This window comes from Pomacea canaliculata, linkage group LG12 (genome assembly GCF_003073045.1).
Source record: "Pomacea canaliculata isolate SZHN2017 linkage group LG12, ASM307304v1, whole genome shotgun sequence".
Lineage (NCBI taxonomy): Eukaryota > Metazoa > Mollusca > Gastropoda > Architaenioglossa > Ampullariidae > Pomacea > Pomacea canaliculata.
The window spans coordinates 2727684-2750456 of record NC_037601.1 but is presented as its reverse complement, the minus strand read 5'-3'; the positions used below and the strand labels follow the sequence as shown (position 1 = coordinate 2750456).

Genomic DNA, 22773 nt, shown 5'->3' with positions numbered 1-22773 from the left:
TTCTTGTACTTTATAGTGATTGCAAAATGAATAAACAACTGTTACCCCTTTCTATGCTGTTAAGTTCCTTACGGTACCTAGAATCAATTTGATCGAAATTTTTCGAGGATTATTTTTGTTTGTTTGTTGATTTTGGAAACATGTGTGACTCGTGCCTCGGGACAAAAAGAACCCTATTAAAAGCCCCTGCGAGAAGGTGTCACATACAAAGTTTGTCCGAATTTTCTGGTAACTTCTGGCGATTGCTAAATGTTACCTCTGCTCTACGGTGTTGAGCTTTCTTGTGCCACATTGAATAAATGTAAACAAAATTTCAAACACTGATTTTGTTTGTTTGTCTCTTTTTGATCTCCTTCTGTGCATGATGATGTTTGTAGAACAGAAGACGGGTGTTCACCCATATTTAAAGAAACAGTGTTGCACTCAATTATACGGAATCATTAAATGTTCAGCCCCCTGTTAACTAACGAACAGCCGTGGGTAAGTGGACAACGGTTGACTGTCACAAGTCGTCAGTAGTTGTCAAGTAGCTGTGTGCACTTGTAAGTCTGGCTGCAGTAGAGAGCGAGTGCCATGAAGCCATGATGCCTTTTACACACAAACAGATCCCGGATGTAGGGCTCTTGCACCATCCTTCCATCAAGCACGATAACACTTCTTTCTAAGAATTTTTGTAGACTTGTAGGCGGTGCAGGGGGTAGGGGTAGGTTAGAATGGGGGAAGTAAGAAAGGGGGTGGTTTTCTAGCAGCTATCAGAATTTCGCAGAAATCCGTTAGCAAGATCCTAGCAGGCTTTCTTTGTTTTTATTTGTTGACAGCAAAGTTTGTTTTCGTCTTGCTCAACCTCATGATCGCTTGGTCATTTTTTTGTAACAGGCTAGGTCAAGATTGCAGTGCACTTTTTTAAAAAGTGCCATGGTCATAATGGGAAATGTAGCAGAATATTCGGCCAGTTATCTTTCATCCTTTTATATTTAATTTGGTTAAATGTTTGTCTGAGCGGATATTGATCATTTATTTGCAATCCTAACAACTAACCGTTCAGTTGCGAAGGCGAATTAACTACTTTATTGGTCGAGAAGAGGGACTTGTGAAAAAGAGAAACATGCACAAAAGTAATAAAAGGTGTAAATTCGACACATGTAATTTTACAAAAAAACATATTTTATAAATAAATCTTTTACAAAATATTCGTAAACAGCCCATGCAATAAATGTGCAGGGTTCTTTTTTTTTTTAGGACATCGGCAAACGGACACAATATCATCTAACACATTGTCGAATTTGTGCTTATGTTTGGCAAATTTAAACATGAAAATCACATCACAAGGAGATAACAGCTTGACTGCCGTGTATTGGAAGAGTACAGAATGATGTCAAGGGCAGCCTGCACTCGCAACACCACAACTGCAACCGTTTGCTGGCAACACGCAGAAACACGGACTATCCGAGGTCATGGATGTGACAACTGGAGAATAACAACCTTATTGTAAATACAAACAACAATGTCTGCTCTGCCGTGGGTAAGTGGACAACGGTTGACTGCCACAAGTGGTCAGTAGTTGTCAAGTAGCTGTGTGCACTTGAAAGTCTGGCTGCAGTAGAGAGCGAGTGCCATGAAGCCTTTTACACACAAACACATCCCGGATGTAGGGCTCTCAACGGATTTCTTACATCAAGCATGAGACGATTGTTTTCTTGTAGAGTCTGTAGGCTGTACAGGGGGTAGGGTGTACGTTTGGATGAAGACAGTATGGAAGGGAATGGTTTCTAAGTAGTGACCAGAAGTCCTATACATCAATCCGGACTTAGAAAGTGTCATGGACATAAAAAGCCATGGTCATAGTTCATTACATGGATTTGCTTGAACTGAATACAGCTTTGTAGAGCGTTGACCTGAGATTTTAGATTTCTGGGAACGACCTCTGTGACAGGGTACAGAGAGTATTACAGAGAACAACGATGCACAAAACTAGTTTTGCAATTGTGAACATCCCCTAATATGTCCCGCATCCCTCCTCTTCCGGACTGCACTCCGCTGGCAAAACTTCATTCATCCAGACTAGTGATACCTATTTCCATGGCAGGCCGTCGGGGGGTTTTCTTCTGGTATTCCAGTTATCTTTCCCTCCCTCTCCCCTGATAATAAGAAATCACCTTTAGGTGGTAACACTTTTCTGCCAAAACAACCAGCCGACGACCTGGCGGCGCAAGACAAGACTGCGGGACTGAGCAAATAAAAGTATGGCAAGAAGAAACAGACCATAAATGACAAACACAGCCTTCAGTGCAAACATATTGACCATGCCATCGCCAACAGTAACCTCCACTGGCAGGAGTTTACTTTGACCTGCCAGCTACTAGCTGGGTGGACGTTGACTGGCTAGCCAATGTTCGCTCTTTTGTTCAAAACATGTCTGTCAAGCTGTGTCAAGTTTGCACAAGCCAGCGATTGTCTGAGAGACATTTTCAGGAGACGGGGACCTGCAGCAACAAAGTGTAGAGGACTGACTGCGCAACACACGTTGCATAAACCTTTGAATAAGTGCAACAGCAAAGGTCGTTCTTAACTGAGCAAAGTGCCGAAGCGTCCAACCAATAAAGTGTCCCCATGGTTCATTGTATTGGTAGATGTCATGGCGATGGACTGGCAAGCAAGTCCGGTTTCAGCATGTTGACCAAAGTTCCAAAGTCCAGAACGTTTGGTTCAAAACCGTTGATTTCCTGGCAATAATTACCTTTAAAAGTACATAATCACGTCTATGAAGAATAATTATGTGTGGCAGGTGGTTTCTCGTGCTGCTTTACGACACAGACACCAGTCATTACCAGTGTAGTACAGAAGAGACAGAATGTTGCTACAAAGACCCCACAGAAGCCTGTGATGTTCATTTTCTGTCTCTCCAGTCAGCGTGCGACTCCCTGCAGTTGCCGCAGCATTGTGTGTAGACTATTGATGGTCAGCTTCAGAATAATGAAATAATGTGTTTGCCGTCAGTGTGCTGATGTCGGTGCTAAGGCCTGTCGCCAAGAGTTCAATCTGGGAGATGTTCGGAATCCTATCATTCCAAAGACTTCTGCAGTTTGGTTAATTTCATTGCCTTGCTTGGTACCCATCGGCTAAACGTATGCTTACTTGCTCGTGCGTGCGTGCGTGCGTGCGTATGTGTGTGTGAGAGAGAGAGAACACAACGCAGTAGTCATGGTGACTGTCAGCTTCTCCTAAGAGTAAGTAATTTTCAACCTTTTTATTTCCTGCTGATATTGCTTTGCTTTAACTGGTCAGTATTTTATTTCTATCTTTCAGAATGTTGCCGGTCCATTGAATGTGACAATCCCTGACAAGTGCTCTTTTGGTCTTCATCTGAGGATGTTAGAGGATTCACAATTTTTATTACAACAAATGAACAATTCACACTTGTATGGACAATTTTTTACCACAGTTATGAATATATTTTGACTCAAGCTACTTGTATGTCTGTTTTAGTAACGGACAATTAAAATTCATTAGTTTTGTTCAATGTTCTCCTTAAGAGAAAACAATAATTTTCAATATTTTTGCACATCTGTACCCTACTGAAGCTTTATCATAACACTTTCAGACCTACCTACTGTATCTGAGATATTCACTAAAGAAATGCTAAGGTTTCAAAACCAAGGTAAACACACACACACACACACTCGTACAGACCCAGTTCCTCTATAAACTGTTGCTCCTCTACCATCAAATTATTCTTATCCTTACTGTCTACTATTTTCCTTCCAGACAGGAAGCACACATGTTCTCAAGATGACCTGCAGAATCGGCATCACGAGAGTCTACCCGGGGTACTTTATGCACTGTCCTGGTCACTTTGGTGGGCAGTGACCAAAGGCCACGTGACAAATGTAGTGTCCGGACCCACCCAGGCTCTATTTCGTTTGTGTCCCTCGCAATTTCCGGCGGAGTACTCGCGTTATTATAACAGATGCCGGGTACTTTTGCTGATGTCTGCACCAGATATCTCTGGGCAGAATGACTTGACCACTGAGTGTCTGTGTTCCTCTGAACACAGGCCAAGCCAACTGTCTTCAAATATCCGTAGCTCAGACCTTTTCAAAATAAATTTTTGCAATCGCTTTGGTCTACGAAAGAGAATGTGCCTCTCGTTAAGCTCGAAATGCTCTCACACTGTTTCCAGCTTACTTGGGTATTCTTATACTTGTTATTTTATAAGTATTTTGAAGTGAGTAAACTTAATTTGCTTTCGTCAGTTAGTTAAAAATGCTAGCGTCTCTACGATAATTCAAAACTCAGAAATTATTGGTAAGAGTGAGAGTCTGAATGTTTAGTTTACTGTGAACTTTAAGTGGTTCACTATTTCTAGGGCACGGCATGTGAAAGGCGTAGCTCAACTCCCTGCTATTACAGCAAACCCCTCAAGGTTCCTCTTAGCAAAGTGTTTTCTGTTTATTAAGACTGGCATTTGGAAGATAATGCAGAATAATGTCTGTGTCGCAAATGTAGCAAAATCCTCATTTCGAAAATAAGATGGACTTATTGGTAAATACAAATCTTACTTATATCACTTACAATCAACAAAGTACTAAGGTGAAGTCTCGCTATGTCTCGTGTTACCTCAAGCCGAGGACGTGAACAGCATCTTGGACGACAAGGAGCCGATGATAAAAAAGTCGCTGACCGCTGCACATTCCAAGGCCACAAAAGCAGACAACAGACCGTCTGCCGTTGCTATGGGAATTACGGCAGGCATCATCTTTGCTCTCATAGTGGTGAGTCATATTGTTACAAGCAACAAGGAATCTATGCATCATCATGTTTTGTCAGTGTGTGTGTGTGTCTGTCTGTTGTGAGAGAGAGGTTAATGCCGCTCGTACACACCGCTAAATTGTGAATTGTGCCTAGCCCCTGTCATACTTTCAACTAAAGGATTGCAAATATTTTGAGGAATTAACAAAGTTTGCGATTTTATACTGACACTATTTCTGTAACTTTTGCTTTGTTAATTATTGCAGTGAATGCAAATACATGTATATTAAAAGCAATATCTTGTTCGTTTTCTGTAGGAGAATGCTGTTGATAATTTTATTTTATTCAATTCAACGCTTTAGTTGGTGCGTAATTGAAATTGATTTTAAATATACAAAAATTACACATTCACAAAATTTTGTAAACACACTTAAAACATCCAATTTTGAAATTTTAAAGTGATTTACAATTGTCAGAGAACACTCTTTCTGATGATGTAGGTCTCGTGTATCTAGGTGTGAGATGTTAAAATCGTTGATCCATGCCACCTATGGAGGGTCCCACTTTCAGGTTTATGATGTAAGACTATAACGTATTATCATAATAATCATTCCATCTGTGCGTTTTACATCCGGGTCTTGTGCTGTCGTCTGCTCGCTGTGCAGATCGGGATCGTGCTGCTGGACGCAGCCAATCTGTGGCGTGACGTCAGCGGCATGCTGCAGAACATCGGCGTGTACTACCAACATGGCGGTGTCGCACCTGAGGACAGGCCGCTGGGGGAGACTTCGACAAGGTCTTGAAATCAGCGCTGAGCTACCTTCACCTCCTTCTTCTTCTACAAGAGGTCAGCGCGTGAAGATGGGAGGAGGGGATCAGAAGAGGAAGGGCGAGTTTACACACCAGCATCCTACTCAATGGGCTTAGGATTAGAAAGATATTAAAAACTTTGTTCCCCTGAGAAACCCTATTATATGAGTGCTAATGCCTTTCTGGTATCCTACAATTACTCGGGTTTGTCTCTTTTACTTCGTATCATTTTTCATTCTATTTTTCTCCTGCTCATCAAATTCTCACCCACTCGCTCACGTACGCACGCACTTTAAAGACATGCATACTGTCTACAAAAGGAGACTTGTACAGTTACATTACTGTTTTTTATGTTGTGTATTAGTGTATTAGATATTAGTCTTTTTATTATCTATATTTAATAATCTTTTAAAATATGTGGAGAGAGAGAGAGAGGATGGGTGGGTGCGATGAATGAAAAGATGAAAACCTGCTTTCGCGCCGCACGTGATGTCTGATGATAATGACACTAAATTAATATTATGATCAGTTTCATCCTCTTACACTGTCATCTTTCAATGAGAATATCATCGAAGATGATATCCGCGTGTCAGTGTGCACCTTTTTACAATGTTAGTAGGTCTGGAATTACTTTGATGATCATCAATTAGAAGCTTTTATTTCCTTTTAAGAAAGAAGCTAGTGTAGTTTTTGTATGTTTACAAGCGCAGCAGCAGTCTGAGTTCTGCATGGAAATTTACTATATATTGATTGTATGTGTACTTTATGAAAATAATTATAGTTTACTTATTAAATTTCGTATTTTGTGTTCGCATAAGTTGCATACAATTCGTTCCTGTCCTAGACCGTTGCTCTGTATAAGTGTGTGCGTGTGTGTGTGTACGTGTGTGCTTGTATACGTGGTGTGTGTGCACATTGTGTACGCGCCTCTCTGTCTAGTTTATTAATTGTTGCTAATTCTGCAATTACAAGATTAGTGCAGGTTAGGACAAAAACTAACCGATCAATTCTTTTAAGATCGATTTGTCAACAAATTTGGATATGATGTACCTAACGTGAACGATCTGGCAGTCTTCCTTTGAACTAGAGACTTAAAAATCGTTGAGAAAAGCTCAGGTAAGAAACAAAGCATTTTCATACAATCACTTTCGCATCTGATGGAAAAACACTCAGTGGAAAAACACGATGACTCAATGTTTACTTCTACATCTAGTCGGGCCAAAACAAAAGGTTACTTAGGCATGAAGTAAAGTAGTCAGATAGTTAACTGTCAGTGAAGCTTCGAGCAAACAGTCAGCTCAAGAATGCTCTTACTGGGTACGATGAAAGTGAACAAAACCTCTTATCATGCACTGCTGACTCCTTATCTCGCCCAGCGACACAATACAGGTTTACCTAGCCGCTGCCAAGATGGCTGTTGATGGCCCTGTTGTCTCGCTTTGTGATCGCGCCTTCCACCAGAAATGAAGCCACCCGACCGAAAGAATTATTTTTAAATAAGCTGTGCACTTAAGAAGAAAAATTGACAAAGATTTGTAGCCAATCGACCATTCAGCGCTAGTTCGTGCACTGGTTGTCCGACATTATTTCAGTTACACACATATTTGTCGTCTGCTACTTGTCACAGCGCAGATCGGAGCATCTGGGAGTTACTCCCCGTGTACTGACGAGTCATGTAATAAAAGAATCCCCCACCAGGTGTCTCTCCACCCTGTTCTATTTTTGGCTACACGGACGCCATTTGCACGTCAGGGCTCTCCCATAGTATCTAAGGACGCATCAACACTTCGTTCGCGACTTGGTGGTGTCCAACCTCTTTAAAACGGTTTGTTTCTACTTTACTTAGTTTCACCCGTTAGGCGATTGCTGTTCAGTCTTTCGGCAGTGTTTACCTGGCTTGGCCGAGTGGCGAAGCACATCACAGCTCGGCAGTTTCAAAGAAGTTAAAAAAAATAATCGCGGACTAGCAGTGGAAGTCGACAGAGCACGTCCGAACAGGTTCTTTTGGCTCACTCTTGCGTGACAGGTAAGTGATACAGTATGCTTTGCTCCCCTTCAACCTAAGTGTCCTCTAATGTTGACAAAGTAGACTATAGTTTCTGGATAATTAAGAGAAGGCTTGCAGCTGACCGGTTTATCAGAGTTGTCGATGGAGCTTGTCGAGTGTGTTGACAGGCCGGCGTGCCTAGCAACGCAGGAGAGGTGTACCGTGCACAAACATCAGCCTCTCTATCGCAATGTTACTTCGGCTTATCTAGGTCGGGGAAAGGTTGCTGCTGTTGTCTCGTTGCTATGCGACCAGTCGTGCGTCCTACACTGTTTTTAAACCCACTGAATAAACATAGCAAGGGTATCGTTGTCATTACGTTCAGATGATAACCATTGACGGCTACTGAAACGGACTGAAACCATAACGACGTAGACGTCTAATCAAACTAACTTTTTAAAAAAAAAATATATACTGGCTGTTGTCATGATGACGTGGAGGAGCACCAAAGTCATTGTGTACAGATTGTACACCTTACGCAACCAACAGTTTATCTAAGGTTGAGTAGATTTCAACTCCGTGTTATTTCTGCATACAACCACAACATAACCTAACACAACTCAATAAAACAAATTCTCCAGCTAGTGCATGTTTTGAACAGATGAACAAACTGAAAAAGAAATATAAAATAGAAACAGAATAATAAACTCTTGCGTAAAAGTAACTTGACTAATTAAAAATTGGTATAATGTATCAAACTGCTGTGTGTAGATATTTCATAATAAAAATTAGTATTTTTTAAGCAGATAAATACGCTTGCATTTTTTTTAGTCTGAATAACAAATGTTGTATGGGAGATAATTAATATTTTGAGACGCAGAAGGATATTGTCTGTATAGATATGTGCGTTGTCTATATTTAACTGTCTCGAGGAGATAATAATAAAATTAACAGCAACCATGTTAACTTGATCTTTGAATCATGTGACTGTGCGAGAAGGAGAGCTGACGTCATTTGATAGAGAGATAGACTTTATTTTATGACATCAGAATTATTTGTCGTCATCGATTACACTAAACGAGACTGCTTGTCGTCACGGAATGCTCTAGAAAGACGTAGAATGTTCTAGAACATTACATTTACGGAGAGAGCCGGTGATCACTGACAGTACTGCGTGAAGGTAAGAAAGACATTGCATTCAGTCAACATGTACACAACGATTTGCATCCTTTGTTATCGCATCCAAAAGAGTCTAGGTGGCTGATTCTGCATTCGATTACACTGCGACTAGACAGTAGGAATAATTGTCGGTTAGGCAGTATCAAGATCAATTCCACAGCGAGATTCATTTTCCACGAAAAGCTTTTTATTTATTATAAAGCGATTTTTTTGACAAAATTAACAAAATATGTTAAATACAGCCTCGGGTTTCATTTAAAACTGTGATTTTACTCCTGTTAACTGAAAGTAAGATATCGTGATAGCAGAATCCATGGTAAATATCGCAATCTCCGCCATATTTATTATCAGGAGACGCGATTTGTTACACGATTTGAGTGGGAACTTCCCAGGTCCTTGAAGACGGGTTGTGATCGGCAATCTTCGGTTATTGGATGTATCCAGCTCGGGTAGAATAAAACCTGGATAAATATGCTTCATGAAAATAAGCCCAGAGCAATAAGGAGGGAGTAACAGGGTCAGTAAACGTGCTAGGTGAACATGAGACCACAGAGGTAGCCACCCTCTGTAGCCGTGTCACCGGCAAACTGAGGCTGAATGGCCATTTTCTGTGCCGCCCACTCTGGGCAAATTGTGTCTTTGTAATGTCGATAGATATTAAACAAATTGCCGGCTGTATGAAAGACCATCTGAAGAGGAAGAAGAAAGAAAGTCGTGCAGAGAACGAGACGTAAAGAAAGACAAACCTTTTAGTAACAGATGCCGTACTGGAATCTGAACACGATCGAAACATTTGCGAGAATCGAAAGTGGGGTGGATTAGAAGTATTATTCCGTCTCAGTGTCTACATTTGAACGGTAAGGGAAAAGATGCACGTTACATGACCACACGATATGTTTTAGACACATCAACAAAACTAACAGCAAGCTTACAGCATCGTATGGACAGGAGGTCTAGTGTTTCTTCTCCCATGGAACACCTATTCAAATGCACACACACACACTTTTCATAAAACGCACGCTCGGCCAGCTTGTGTACGTGCACGAATAAATACGCACAGACACACTTGGGAGGAGGAATAGAGGGGAAGAGAGAGTGAAAGAGGGGCGAGAGAAAAGTTTGGTTGCTTGGGAGAAGCTAGAGGAAGGAGAAGAGATAGAGGGGCATGCAAGGACTAGACTCGACTTTGATTGTACAAAAGATGGCGCTGACAAATGAGTTCGTGTGCTTATCAACAGGCTCTGTGTGCTGCTCGAGCTGGGACGAAGATGCCAGGGTCAAGACAAAATATATGTGGGTACGGAGAAAGTTCCCCGAATGTGCCGTCGAACACAAAGTTCTATGAGGTAATGAGGTTAACATTAAAGAAATGCCTGCCTGCGTGCGTGCCTGCGTGCCTGCGTGCGTCCGTCATAATGACTATTATTTCCAGATTGACAGCTCACACAAACATATCCATCACATATGCTTAGAACTTTCCCAAACAATTGCATTTTCTTAAATGTCTGGATTAGTTGCTGCAGAAATTTAAAAAGTTAACACACATTACGTTTTGTTATTTTGTCCCCCAGGGTATTTTTATTAGATTAACAGTAACCAGCATCTGGGTGAGGATAGAGACTGTGTATGCCCGTCAATCTTCTTGGTTTTATATATTGCACATATTATGGATTTGTCCTAATACCTGCTGACATGGAGGAGTGCCGAGGTCATTATATACAGATTGTATACATAAATGTATAAACACATTGTGCATTGTGAGTATATATATATATATAACTTATCTTTCTGTTAGTACCCGCCAGCAAGAGGGGAAGTACTAGGTGCTGATGAGGTACAAGGCAGAGATGGACCGCCGCATCCGCAACTGCCTCATCCGCATGAAGGGCCGAATCAAGCAGTACGGGCCTGGCGTGTGTCTGGGAATCACCAGTGAGGTAAGTGCCTCTGTGGGAATCACCAGTGAGGTAAGTGCCTCTTGTGGGAATCACCAGTCAGGAAAGTGCCTTTCTGGGGTCATCAGTGCGTACATGTTTGAAAATTCTAGTGAGAGGTACGTGAATGTATGGGAATCATCAGTGAGATATGTGACGATGTGGGAATCACTTGTACCTTTTCAATGCGTCATGCTTCTCTCTCTATTCACACACACACACTTCCTTGAGCATCTCTCATTTATACAGATCTCTTCACACGGATGTCTGAGCTATTTTCTTTTTACCTGTACGTATTTTTAACAGAGAGTCTGAAATAATCAGATCAACTCCCAGCCCAACACCCTTCCTCTTCCATCAATGCCAACATCAACTTCAACATCAAGACACGTCCTAATATCCTACCTTTCTGCTAACCAAACATCGCCACCATCAAGCAGACGAAGGGGATAAAGGGTCGACATCTTCCCACAATGCCTACACCCAGTCTATGGACTGGAGACTAGCCCTCGCTCACCTCACAGACAAGTCCAACGCCTCACAGCCGATCCTTACTCACCTCATTTTGACACCACTCACCTTACAGTTGAGCCCACCCACCTCACAGCAAATAACGAGCATCCCAAACTCACCAAACAGCCCTCTCACGAACCTCAGCACCTTTCCTTGATATCTCTGCATATCGCTCACCGCACGACTTAGATGTCACCTCCCCTCACACCCTTCATCTCACCTCACACCCTTCACCTAAAAGCACATCACTTCCAAAAGGTGCTGCGGTTTGTTGCGGCAGGTGGCGGTGCTGGAATCTTTCCCTAACTCGGAGTGGGGCGATCGCCGTGACTGGTGTCTGGCTGTCTTCATGTTCCCCAGCGAGAAACAAGCTACTCTTTGGTACATCAGTGAGCCTGAACTCAAGCAACATGATTTTCTCCCTCCCTCCGACAGCGTGGCGCTCTTCTGCATGCCTCTCCGCTACTTGCCACAGCCAGGTAAGGTGCAGCATCATCTCAATGCACGTCGATCCACTTCTTCTGCAGGTCCCTCCATTGCCTGCTTTAGCCAGGCAAAGTGGGTCATCATCTTATGGCATCATTTACACGTCATGCCGCTACTTATCACAGTTTGGTAAGGTGACTCCCTCATCTCAAATCACTTTCTTTTGTTTTTTCCGTTACTTTACTCTGCCAGGTAAGGCTGGCCTTTACTTCAAATCACCTGCTTCACTCCAACCCGCACATCAGTCACTGTGAGCACCGCTGTTATCTCTCAGACACCTCAGGTGTGCCATCATCTCACAGCACCATCTACAAATCGCTGGTTTGGTTTCATGTCTCGGTCATTTTCACTGTTCAAGCACCTTTTTTATGGCTTTGAGCGCGTTCAGAGCCAGTTATCGCCTAACGACGCATTTCTCAGAAAGTGTTCGTTAAACGAGAGACCGTTCAGTCTGGCAATGGACTGCCGTCACCGCCGCATCCCACCGACAGTCAAAGGGAAGCAAATGCCATTTTAAGCGATCCAGTCCCAATTTTCAGGAAGTTGTTTCCCTTTAACTGTTTAATGTAACTTTGATATTTACCATCAAGCTGCTGTCCACAGATCTTAGAATCAAACCTTATTGAGTATAAGGCGCAAACATTCATTGTTTTAATCATATGTGGTGAGTTAGTATTAACACGAATAAATTTGTAGTATGAAACCCTTCTATAGATTGTACATCACTCATCACTGACAGGCATTAACTGTATCCTTATCGACGCCTGTTTTTAACAGTTTCTTCATGTTAGTTGATTAAAAACAGTTTTCACTAGTACTATAGTTTTTGTTTCATGAAGTTTTGTTAACAAATTTATTCTCTCTGAATGTTAATAAGCATTGCAAGCGATCCACTTATTGATAACAGGAATGAAGACTGATGGGAAGAAGTTCGCGATAAACAGACTTAAGAAGATAATCAACTTAGGACAGTTTTTTCCTGTGTTATGTGAGTGTATCACGTTTAGCCAGAAATGTTCACCTGCTGTTTTTCCACCTGTTGACCAGGCAACCTGACCTTTAACTGGGAAGAGATGCACAATGTGCGGAGCAACTCCTTTCTCCAGAAGGAGTACATCGACAAGGTTGCGAGCCTGTACGACGCGAAGGGCGTCAACCACGGCGTGATCTTCGTGCAAGATCCTGGCTCCCAGAATCAGATGAAGCGTTTCAAGGATGCCTGGATCCCCTACAGTGCACACGCATACTGCGCAGTCCACCTCTTTGAAAGTCCATCAGCCTTCTATGACGTGTACCACAGTGGTGCGTATGTGTGTCTCTCTCTCACACAGCCTCCAGTGAATTGAAGTGATAAACTCGTTATCTCTATTCTCATAAATTTTTAATATACACTGCGCTTTGGATACTGGAGAATTTGTAAGGATTTGTTTGTAAACGCAAAGTACGTAGGATTGTATCTCTGTAAAGGACAACTTTGCTCATGTGTGTAAAATCTGCGATGAACATGATACTTTTGTTGGGTGTGGGTAAAGCCTAGTGAATATCTCTGGCGCATTCTGTACAATTTCTGACGAATATCTTAGCTGTACAAGCAATGGTGAATGTGTATACAATCTATAATAGATGTCAGTAAAAGAGCTGACGGAGGTCTATAACACTCCCGGCGAAGTTGAAAATCTCCGGGTGGTTCGCGTGAAGACTAAACTTTCAGTACAGGCTTGAGAACACAAGTATTGTTGTTGTTGCAGACAAAGGCAGCCATCTGCGAGCGAGACGAGCAGAGGTGTGCGACACACTCTCCCTTCTCTTCACAGTCAACCCCAACATCACCGGCTGAGGTCACGTGATTCTCTCCCTTCCGTCCCCTCTACCTTCTAAAGAAAACATTTAGCAACACTTGTTTCCACATGCCTATAGCAGCTTATGATATGTTTACAGAGGTTTTTTTTGGGATAGCCTATTCACCTAGAAAGTCTGATTAGTCTGATCACCTGATTAGTCTGTGTAACCAGAAGATATTTTACAGTATTTTCAGTCGTGGGACTGTCATGACCCCTGTCAGATTCTGTAGTGCAATATAGAATTTTGAGCAATATTGTATCGCTGTCTTGTCCTGAGCTCGTTAGAATCATATGTGCTCTCCTACTAACATTATATACACACATACGCAGCTGAACTAATGGGGTGTCATGGGGCTGGGTCACAGGCTGTCTCCCTTGCTTCGCCATGCGAGTAGTAGGAGCGATATCCTCTATGGTTGGAGTCCGTACCATCTACAGCAACATGATGATGGGTCTACTAACTTAGTGACACGTGGACTGCAATGAACTGCTACAATGAATCAAGCAGCTGTCTGTGCCCATACCACACGTTTTGGGATGTATCAAAGAACGTATCAAACACCTCACACAATACCATCATATGTTCATAAATATGAATAAATGTAAACAAGACTGCGACTCTACGTGTAGTTATATTCCAATGCTTATTAATATTTACTATGATCTTTTAGGATGTTATTTTTTCCCTTCCTTTCCCACTTGCTTGCTTGCCACATCACATTCCCCAAAGCCTCGATAGCCATAAAAGTCTGTGATATTTTATTTCTCTAGAAAATGACTTGTCTTCCTGTGCAGTAAGTAATCTCTCAGCTGCTAGAATGCTTTTTTTCTTAAACCTAGACATGTAATGTTTAAATCTATCTTTCTGAACTTAACAATTTAGTCTCTTGATCGTTTCTTTAAAAATACATACACTGTCACGGGCATTTCTGCCCCGTTTTCTCAAGAATGTCTTAAAATATTCTGAAACAAAACAAAACAAAAGCCTTTGTGAGGCCGCACATCAAAGTTGTCATTATATTTTAGACTACAAAGTGCCTTTTAATAAACTGAAAATTAAAATTAAACCAAACTAATTGCTGCTGGAACCACAAGGTTAGAATCAACAGAGGTCAGTGACATCTGCAAAGGCTGGTGTTGTTGTTATTGTGGATGAGCAAACCTCACAACTCATCGACGAAAAGCTTCCAAAGTCTCCGCTAGTCCAGGGCGTCTTTGTGAGCTTTGGCAGAGGCTGAACACCACGCGGTCAGCCAGCTTTGGCTGCGAGTAGAATCCCTTTGAAGTGAAAGCCTCTTATCTCCTTTTCCTTTTGAAAGGCTGAAAGACCGTTGGTCCAGTCGCTTGATAGGCAAGCTTGATGTGACGTCATGACGGTTTCTTGGCATCTTGCCGCCGTCGTGGGTAGCGATCAAAATAAATTTACATTCAAACAAGCTGGTGTTGTTGGTTGCTGGTGTATGATCGTGGCGACCTGCGAAAATAGCTTTGACTGAACGTGTATGTACTCTGAAGAGTGACGTGAGTGCCCACCCCTTACACCCGACATCCGTTTGCTCTTGTGTCCGTAAACAGTTATGATCTGTGTGCTCTGTCTTTCTCTTTTGGTTCGCCGTGCGTGTTTTTCTTTCAACGTTTAATTTTTAAATTTTATTTGCTGTATTAAGCACATAACTATGACGCATGCGCATTATAGAGGCAGAAATCTGAGCCCATGACAAGAGCACTGTGCCAGTCGCCCAAATTTAATTAAAAAGAAATGCAACTCCACATCCATGTTGACAGCCTGAAGACATCTGAACACAAAATTTGTTTATTCAGCGGCCTGTTGTAAGGACTCGTTGGCTTAGCACTGAACACACAATAACATTATCATAACAACAATACTTTAGAGTAACTACAGCATTTCGATAACTACAACATTAGGTCAGATAAAGTCTATTCGATAATCACGGCCGGAAGAGTTGATCAGCAGTCGTATTCATCTGACGAGAGTAAATTGACACCTGTGGTCAGGTGAGCAAACATCTTGTTGCTGTAGATACGACCGATTGTCGAGACCCATAAATATTACTTTATGTTACTTTATCCCAGGCACATCTTTGCCACTATTTAGAACAACAGTCGTAGAGGTAAAGTAACGTCCGGGGAGAACGGACTAGCTTTATAACTACCCAGACAAGTCTCTCGTACTTGTTTTACCCGGGACAAGGACTTACACGAATAGGGACCCTGGTGGATGACACGTGGAATAGATAAATCGTCTTAAATACCATGAAAACGGATATCCGAATGGTTAGAGCGCTGTCGTCTGAACTGAGAGGATACAAAGAAGGAAACAGGAAAATAAACAAACACGATACACAAGTAAGGAAATCCCATTCGCTCAAGGACTCTCTTGACCAACATTGTCCAATATTTCACCATCTACATCATATGTATGACAATCAGTGGTTTTTAGGGAGAAATCACGAGACAATCATGAGGAAACCAAGTCCAGACTTGTTTGCCAATAATACATTTCCAATGCAATGGAGTTGTGGGGCCCTTTGTAGGTTTGTCTCTTCCACTTAAATGGTTAAGAAAGACCTTAAAAAGGGAATTTTCTCTTCCCTAAATATGTCAGCTACAATAGTTTGCATAATTATTTAATAATAACAATAAAGGATAAATTGTTGTGTGGATATCCGATCACCAACACCAGAGGCTCAGTCAGTGAGAGAATTAGTTGTAGTAGAAGAAAGCAAGCTCAAATGTTCGGAATAACATGTCGACTCAAATGACAACTCGCAGAAGAAATGTGTTGAACAGTCAACTATCAGGCAGGTCATGAGTTTTTATTTACAAGAGTAAGCCTCGAAATGGCAGCCAGGACCATTGCACTCCCCTCTCCCCTCGCGGTGAGGTGAAGAAAGCTGTCATTAAATAGTTGTCGATCACAAAGGTGCGATTAAACAAGGCACAGATGGGACTTCGGGCTTCGACTGAGTTCGGTGACTTCAGGAACTTGAGACAACATACTGAGCTAAGATCAAACTTATTTGCCCAAACGTTGCTAATATATTTGCCAATACACTCTAGTTCAGACCTGGGCAAACGCCGGCCCGAGGGCAGGATCCGGCCCACCTCCTGTCTCTGACCGGCCCGCCCGCTGGCCGCCCACCAGTAAATACACTATATATACAGTATTGGGTAAAACTGAGTTAACTATATTAGTCCGGCCCTCTAGAACCATCCCAGTTTCTCATCCGGCCCTCTAGAACCATTCCAGTTTCTCATCCGGCCCCTTGGGAAAATTAATTGCCCACCCCTGCTCTAGTTTGAAGCCGGTGTGAACCCTGCTTGGACCTGTGACTGAAAAATTCCTGTCGACTCGGCAGATCAGTATTTGATGTCCCCAGGAGGTAAGAGACGAGAAAGGACGAGGGTTGGGCTCCGTTTCCGACATACTATACCTCAGACATACTATACCTCAGACAGGGGCACCCGCTTACATGCACCTCCCTAATGTGTCTCTTTTTCCTCTCTAAACCGACTAATAGTGTTGTCGGAATTATACTTATCAAAATACAGACGGGTTCAAACATAAATCTTACACCGGAGTTATTTTTCGAGCGAAGTCTCATACCACTCAGGTGTTGTCAGGGCATTTGTCCTTCGTGACTTTCCTATTCTGGCACGGCCCGGGTGGGACTGTCCCCACGGCCACCCGTTTATTTCTCTGCAGCCAAAAGCACATATGTGTGATTCATGTAGAGCGCTGTAGGGCCATTGTTTGTGACGGCTAACTTCAGTCTCTTCTCTGGGAGAGAGAAGACAGGTGAGCTTTTAAACAATGCTTTTGAGCTTCTTTGGTGGTATGGTTAGGTAGATTTATGTGTTTAGCAAGGAAATGAACATTCCAGGAAAACATATTTTTTATCCTTCTGGTGTGTGTCTACATTTGTGTTTGTTTGTGTGTGTCTCACAGAGAGAGAAGAACAAGGAAGGGTTGTAGAGAAGAGGTGGGGGTGGGGAAGCAGTATCCGAGATATGACAAGTTTTGGCTTTATCTCATTATGTAATAGTGAACAGATTTTCAAATACTTTGACACACAGCTCTAACAGTTTACTGTGGAAGATTCACACCTGTGGAAAGTTGCTTTTGTGTGATACTGAGAGCAACGTTCACATCTGTATCTTAAAAAATAACAGTCGTCTCACTGCGAGATATATAGTTTTAAAGTTTGTATTGGTAACAAGGGAACAAGACATTAAAGATTAATGAGAAACTGACTTTTTTCACTTAACACAAAATTACTGAGGCGCATTGATGACACGTGATAAAAGTTAACTGAAGACTATGATGACTACAAAACCTAATTCTTATTTTTGGCTTGATACATTTTTTTTATCCCGGACATTTTCCCGATTACGGTGTGTCAGGGTTATACAGTTTGAAATGAGAAAAATATCATAAAGGTATTCATCTTACTTGCTATTAATAGCCAATCAAGTCATTGATAGATACTTGTTGACGTCATCACTCATTTCTTGTGAATGTCTTTAGTTCTTCACCTTTGTTGCTAGGAGACGCGAGCTCTCATCAGCATCCAAAGATTGCATGTGCAGCTAACATGGCTGCTGTTGGTCGCGAATACCCGGGATACTGCGGGCCGCCACCCTTAGGAAATGATAAATGAGGGGGTAGCCATTCAATTCACCTCTCGGTGTTCAGTGTGGGTAGCGCCCTGACACAGCCACAAAACATTGTTATCTGCGCCATGATAACGTCCAAGAACGTAGCCCGGATGTTGTTCTCGAGGTCCACGTCTCTGTGGACGCTGTCGTCTGTTTCTCCGCAATGATCAGAGTGTGCATGATTACAACCGTTGCAGACTAAGATGTTCCTAGGCTTGGTTACAACTCTGGATCGTTTGCTCGCGTGCTTTTCCTGTTTACAAGTCGTCAAGTCCTGTCTCCACGAGAGGGTCAAGTACTGGAACATTCCTACAGTCCACTCACGTGTACCCCATTGTACCCAAGACCACTCTCGTCGTTATGGGTTAGACACCATTGCAAGAATGCAGTGTTAGAAAATCCACGGACATGTAGACATCACACACAAACGAGAAAAGTTTCCAACTGCGAAAAGAAACTCAATCAGAGCCACTGCAAGGAGTCAGCCATTGTGACATGGCGAACACTCGGCTTGAACAACCAAGAGATTCAACTGCAACACTTTGCTGGTTATGCTGCTCAGAGTTACCAAATCAATCAATCAATTGATCGATCGATTAATCAATCAATCAATCAATCAATCGATCGATCGATCAATAGGAGAAGTGTTTCTTATCTGCGCTTGATGTAAGGTCGAGCCCGTGAATCATCTTGAACGGCTGACATCCAAGCTAATAACGGTTTAATGTTTGCACTCCTGTCGACATTCTTTCAACGAGCGTTTTTTTTCTGGAGAAACAATCTTGCGTTACAGAGATGATTGTTATTTTATCCCTACAGTCTTCACTTTGCACTGTTTAGTGGCAGCGAAAAGGTGACGAACAGAAATAAACTGACCAGAAATTTTCTCATACTAAATAGATTTTTGTTTTCAATTAGAGCATCTGTTGGTTACTCTTTTTTGGCTGTTTTCGTTCACCAGTCAATCTTTTGTTGATTGTTGCCACCCGAGTGGGCAATAGTCCAAACAGACATGTAAAAGCCGCAGAGAAGTGGAGACATCTTTAGTTTATGCCTCCCTCTTACCTTTGTGGCTTTCACTCACTCACAGCTTTTCCTGTCGGCGCTAATCACCTTTTATAATGAATGCATGCGAGACTTGCTTATCCCATCATCCTTTGCGTATTGGCTGGAAGACCATAAACCCACTTATGGTCACAAGCACAATAGACTTATCCTCACTAAGATAATAAAAACAAACAAAAACAAACTTTATGATCACTTCCTGACCGTAACAGACCTCTAGGGTCGTGACATTTGTATAACCTGGACCTATATCGCCATTATGGTTTCGCGTGCGTGTTTTGTTTGTGCGATAATATGTGTGTGAGCGAGAAAAAGAGAGAATGTATACGACAGAACAGCAAACACGCAGAAAGAAAGAACAATAAAGACAGAACGACAGACAAAGAATGGTATGAGGTGGAAGGAGACGGCAGACAAAACTCTGCTCAGATATTTTCTCACTTGCATCTATTATTCACAGCTCCAGCATGGAGAATCGATTGCTTCAGCAGGTAAGACTCTTTTCCTCCTCCCATCATTACATAAATCCTGCTCACAAAGTAGTTTGATTGGCCACGTGGCTATCTTGGTCACGGCCAAAGGTCATCACAGCTGCACAACCTAGAAGTATGATGAACCAAACAGTCTTAGAGTTGAAGAAAGTCAATCTCTTATACTTTTGATGTTGCTTTGTTGTGTATTTGTTTGTTTCGTCATCACTAGCACTTAAATTGACTGCTCTTATCAAAAATGTGTTTGTCTTACCTGAAGGGCCTTCTTAATGTGATTTATATTACTGAATGTGGCCAATTCTTATATGACTGTCATGTAAACAGTTGCTAGACTTGGTCAGATTACACTTGAGTCGGAAAATTTCACTTTCTCAGGTTTTTTTTTTTCTCTCTCTCTCGGTTGTTAAAACCTCGAAGCATACGTTTGATATTTATCTATCACCTACATGACTTCCACTCTCAGCCCCGAGGTGACGGCGTCTACATGTTCGTGCGGTTTCCCACAGACAACGGAACGTCAGTTGGAGTCGTGGCGCAGACGGTGGTGTTGGCGAGGCGAGCGATTCACAACATCCGAGGTCGCTTCGTTGGCATTGCGCGCAAGGTTTTGAACGAGGCTCTTATCGTTGCTTCTTGATGATTTCTTCACCGCTGTCTTCACTTTCTGTCTGTTTATTTCTTTATATTTCCCTCTGTTTTATGTTCTAACAAAATAATCAAACCTCCCACATAAAACAAACAAAAACCAACAGGCACCACTAATCTCCAATAATGATAGACTTGGACCCGACAAACTCGCGTTACAATGTATCGCTTGTAAGATGTTCTATATCGATGTACTATGCACCTAGTGGCGATACGAAGAGTGTATCTGAGCAGATGGCATATCGTTTGACCCGCTAGATCTGGGATATGTCACCGACTGCGCAGATGGAGGAGGCTGTGGTGGTCTTCTGGTTCGAGAACATTCAGGATGCCAAAACTTTCTTCGTCAGCGACAACCGCATGAAGCAGCCGGACTTCCCCGCCCCTGCCGGCCACTGCGAGGCCTGGGCCGTGGTGCGCTTCTACACCCCGCCCAACGAACTGGGTGTGTACGGAAACTGAGAAATAAATACATGTAAATACACGTAAATATAGCTAAATACACTACGATTATCACAAATACCACTGTTACTACGACTACCTTGATTTTACTTCCGCTACTTGTAATAAGACAAGACTGACAACGAACATGTCTCACATGGTGGGGTTTCTTTCGTTTTTTGTTGTTTTTTTTTTTTCTCTTCGCAGTATCTCTCTTTTTTTGCAGTCAAACTCTTCTGTTTTGTGGTGGTTTACAACACTATAAGTTTTGAGTAGACAAAGTTTACAATACCTGTACTTTTTTTCCTGATGTCGCATTTATAAAGCGAGAGTAAGTCCCAGGACAACATGTAGAAAGCGGGTAAGTATCCTGTCTCCCTAGTCAGTGAGATGTTCAGACATCGCAGATGTTGCTTTACCCACGAGGCTGGGGTAAAGTAACAAACCGATACCCGCGGGGTGTGTACCCTCTTTACACATACAGAGACCAACCGCTTACCTTTTGCTTGCCAGGGGAAAAGTTTTACCTGCTAAATATCATAATTACGACCTGGACTACACCGCTACTTACTCGGATACTAACTCTGTCGCCGGCTCACAAAACCTACACCATCCACCTTTCTGCACTTGGCCTGTCCGCAACACCTGTAAATAAACTGCTACTAATTTTGCGTACTATACCTACATTTTCTCTAAACTTATTTCCGTCTACCACACCTGTAAATAAACTGCTACCAATTTTGCGTACTATACCTACATTTTCTCTAAACTTATTTCCGTCTACCACACCTGTACATGTCCTCCCTCCTAGCGTTGCCCACCTGTGTTTACTCTGTACTCGGCACCAAGCCTGTAAGACCAGTATGTGTGTGTCCTAGCCTACAGCACCTTCATGATATCGGAGGCGCAGCTGGTACGTGGCACGGACTACGTGACGTACAAGGAGCACTTCGCCCGTCGCTTTGCGCAGCTGCTGCTGGAGCACGACGCGCAGCCCTTCGTCGTTCAGTCCGTCGGCGCCGAGTTCCTGCGGCGATACTTCGTGCCCTACGACACCATCGTCACCGTGCACCTGTTCAAGGACCCGGCACACCTGGCCGAGGTCATGCGAGACCGTAAGCACCTGTCTGTGACTGTAGTTGAGGCTACAACTAAACATCGGCCTGTACACAACAACAGGCAATCACACACGCGTACAGCTGAGAGAGAGCTTTGAAACATTTTCTTTTATGGACATCAAAGGGCTCCTCAAATGTTTACTTCATGGTCCATAATTACAATTTTATTTTCATTGCGGTATTACATTTGTACCAATATGTATCAATATAAGTGTGTCGATGTCTCCGCATCATTCATGTCTCCTGTCACAGCATTAGATGGTGTTCGTGGCCTGCTCTCGTTTCTGTCCTCGGCACTAGACTGGAATTATTTTGTTTTCAGCTCGTTGGAGCGACCTACGCGATACCCAGCACACCATGGCCAATGAGCGGTGCTCAGTCTTCACCATCGACCCCCGGGCCTGCCCCTGAGGGGCAAAGGTCAGCGACTGACTGGATACCCGGATTGGACTCGTTCTCCACTATATGTGTGAGCAGATCTCCGATGGAGTAGCCACACATTTCAGGAACCTTCACAAGTCGAAGGGTGTTGTTATTTATCGACAGATACATCACTGGACATGTTCTTGTATTATTGTAATTGATGTCATTTTATTATATCGCTGAACTCTATGGTAGCCACGGTAGTCACTTCCTGTCTTTGCTGAGGTGGACGACATCCCAGCCTGGCTGTACTACAAGTTTACAAACACCCTTTTGTAATATATACGCAAGTAGACTAATTTGTTATTTAAACAGAATCATTGGAAAATAAAATATATATGAATCAGCCTTTATGTGTTTACAGAACAAATGAGAAAATATTTAGTCTCTGCTGCCATTGGACAACTGACT

General features: G+C 42.6%; 2 protein-coding genes and 1 long non-coding RNA gene across 7 annotated transcripts; all 3 read left to right on the top strand.

Annotated features, from left to right (window-relative positions):
- The first annotated feature begins 1892 nt into the window (after positions 1 to 1892).
- Positions 1893 to 6367, top strand: LOC112553363. Of its 2 annotated transcripts, none has more exons than XR_003097035.1 (3): positions 1893 to 3419; positions 3766 to 4772; positions 5415 to 6367. It is a non-coding gene; the product is annotated as an uncharacterized LOC112553363 (long non-coding RNA). The 2 variants fall into 2 exon arrangements; XR_003097034.1 differs by having other exon boundaries at positions 1904 to 3827; positions 4624 to 4772.
- A 929-nt stretch (positions 6368 to 7296) lies between these two features.
- LOC112577429 lies at positions 7297 to 14936 on the top strand. Of its 4 annotated transcripts, none has more exons than XM_025260494.1 (7): positions 8672 to 8726; positions 9380 to 9582; positions 9964 to 10071; positions 10521 to 10662; positions 11453 to 11651; positions 12706 to 12960; positions 13407 to 14936. In XM_025260494.1, the coding sequence occupies exons 4-7, from the start codon at positions 10555 to 10557 to the stop codon at positions 13493 to 13495; spliced, it is 651 nt and encodes a 216-aa protein (XP_025116279.1). In that variant the 5' UTR covers positions 8672 to 8726; positions 9380 to 9582; positions 9964 to 10071; positions 10521 to 10554; the 3' UTR covers positions 13496 to 14936. The 4 variants fall into 4 exon arrangements, with proteins under 4 accessions (XP_025116280.1, XP_025116282.1, XP_025116279.1 ...); XM_025260496.1 differs by having other exon boundaries at positions 8693 to 8726; positions 9479 to 9582; XM_025260495.1 differs by lacking the exons at positions 8672 to 8726; positions 9380 to 9582 and adding an exon at positions 7297 to 7585.
- A 2231-nt stretch (positions 14937 to 17167) lies between these two features.
- LOC112553350 lies at positions 17168 to 22710 on the top strand. Its single transcript, XM_025220507.1, has 6 exons — positions 17168 to 17319; positions 19705 to 19735; positions 20199 to 20339; positions 20639 to 20825; positions 21700 to 21936; positions 22262 to 22710. Exons 2-6 carry the CDS (start codon positions 19712 to 19714, stop codon positions 22348 to 22350), a joined length of 678 nt encoding a protein of 225 aa, XP_025076292.1. The 5' UTR covers positions 17168 to 17319; positions 19705 to 19711; the 3' UTR covers positions 22351 to 22710.
- The last annotated feature ends 63 nt before the right edge of the window (positions 22711 to 22773 follow it).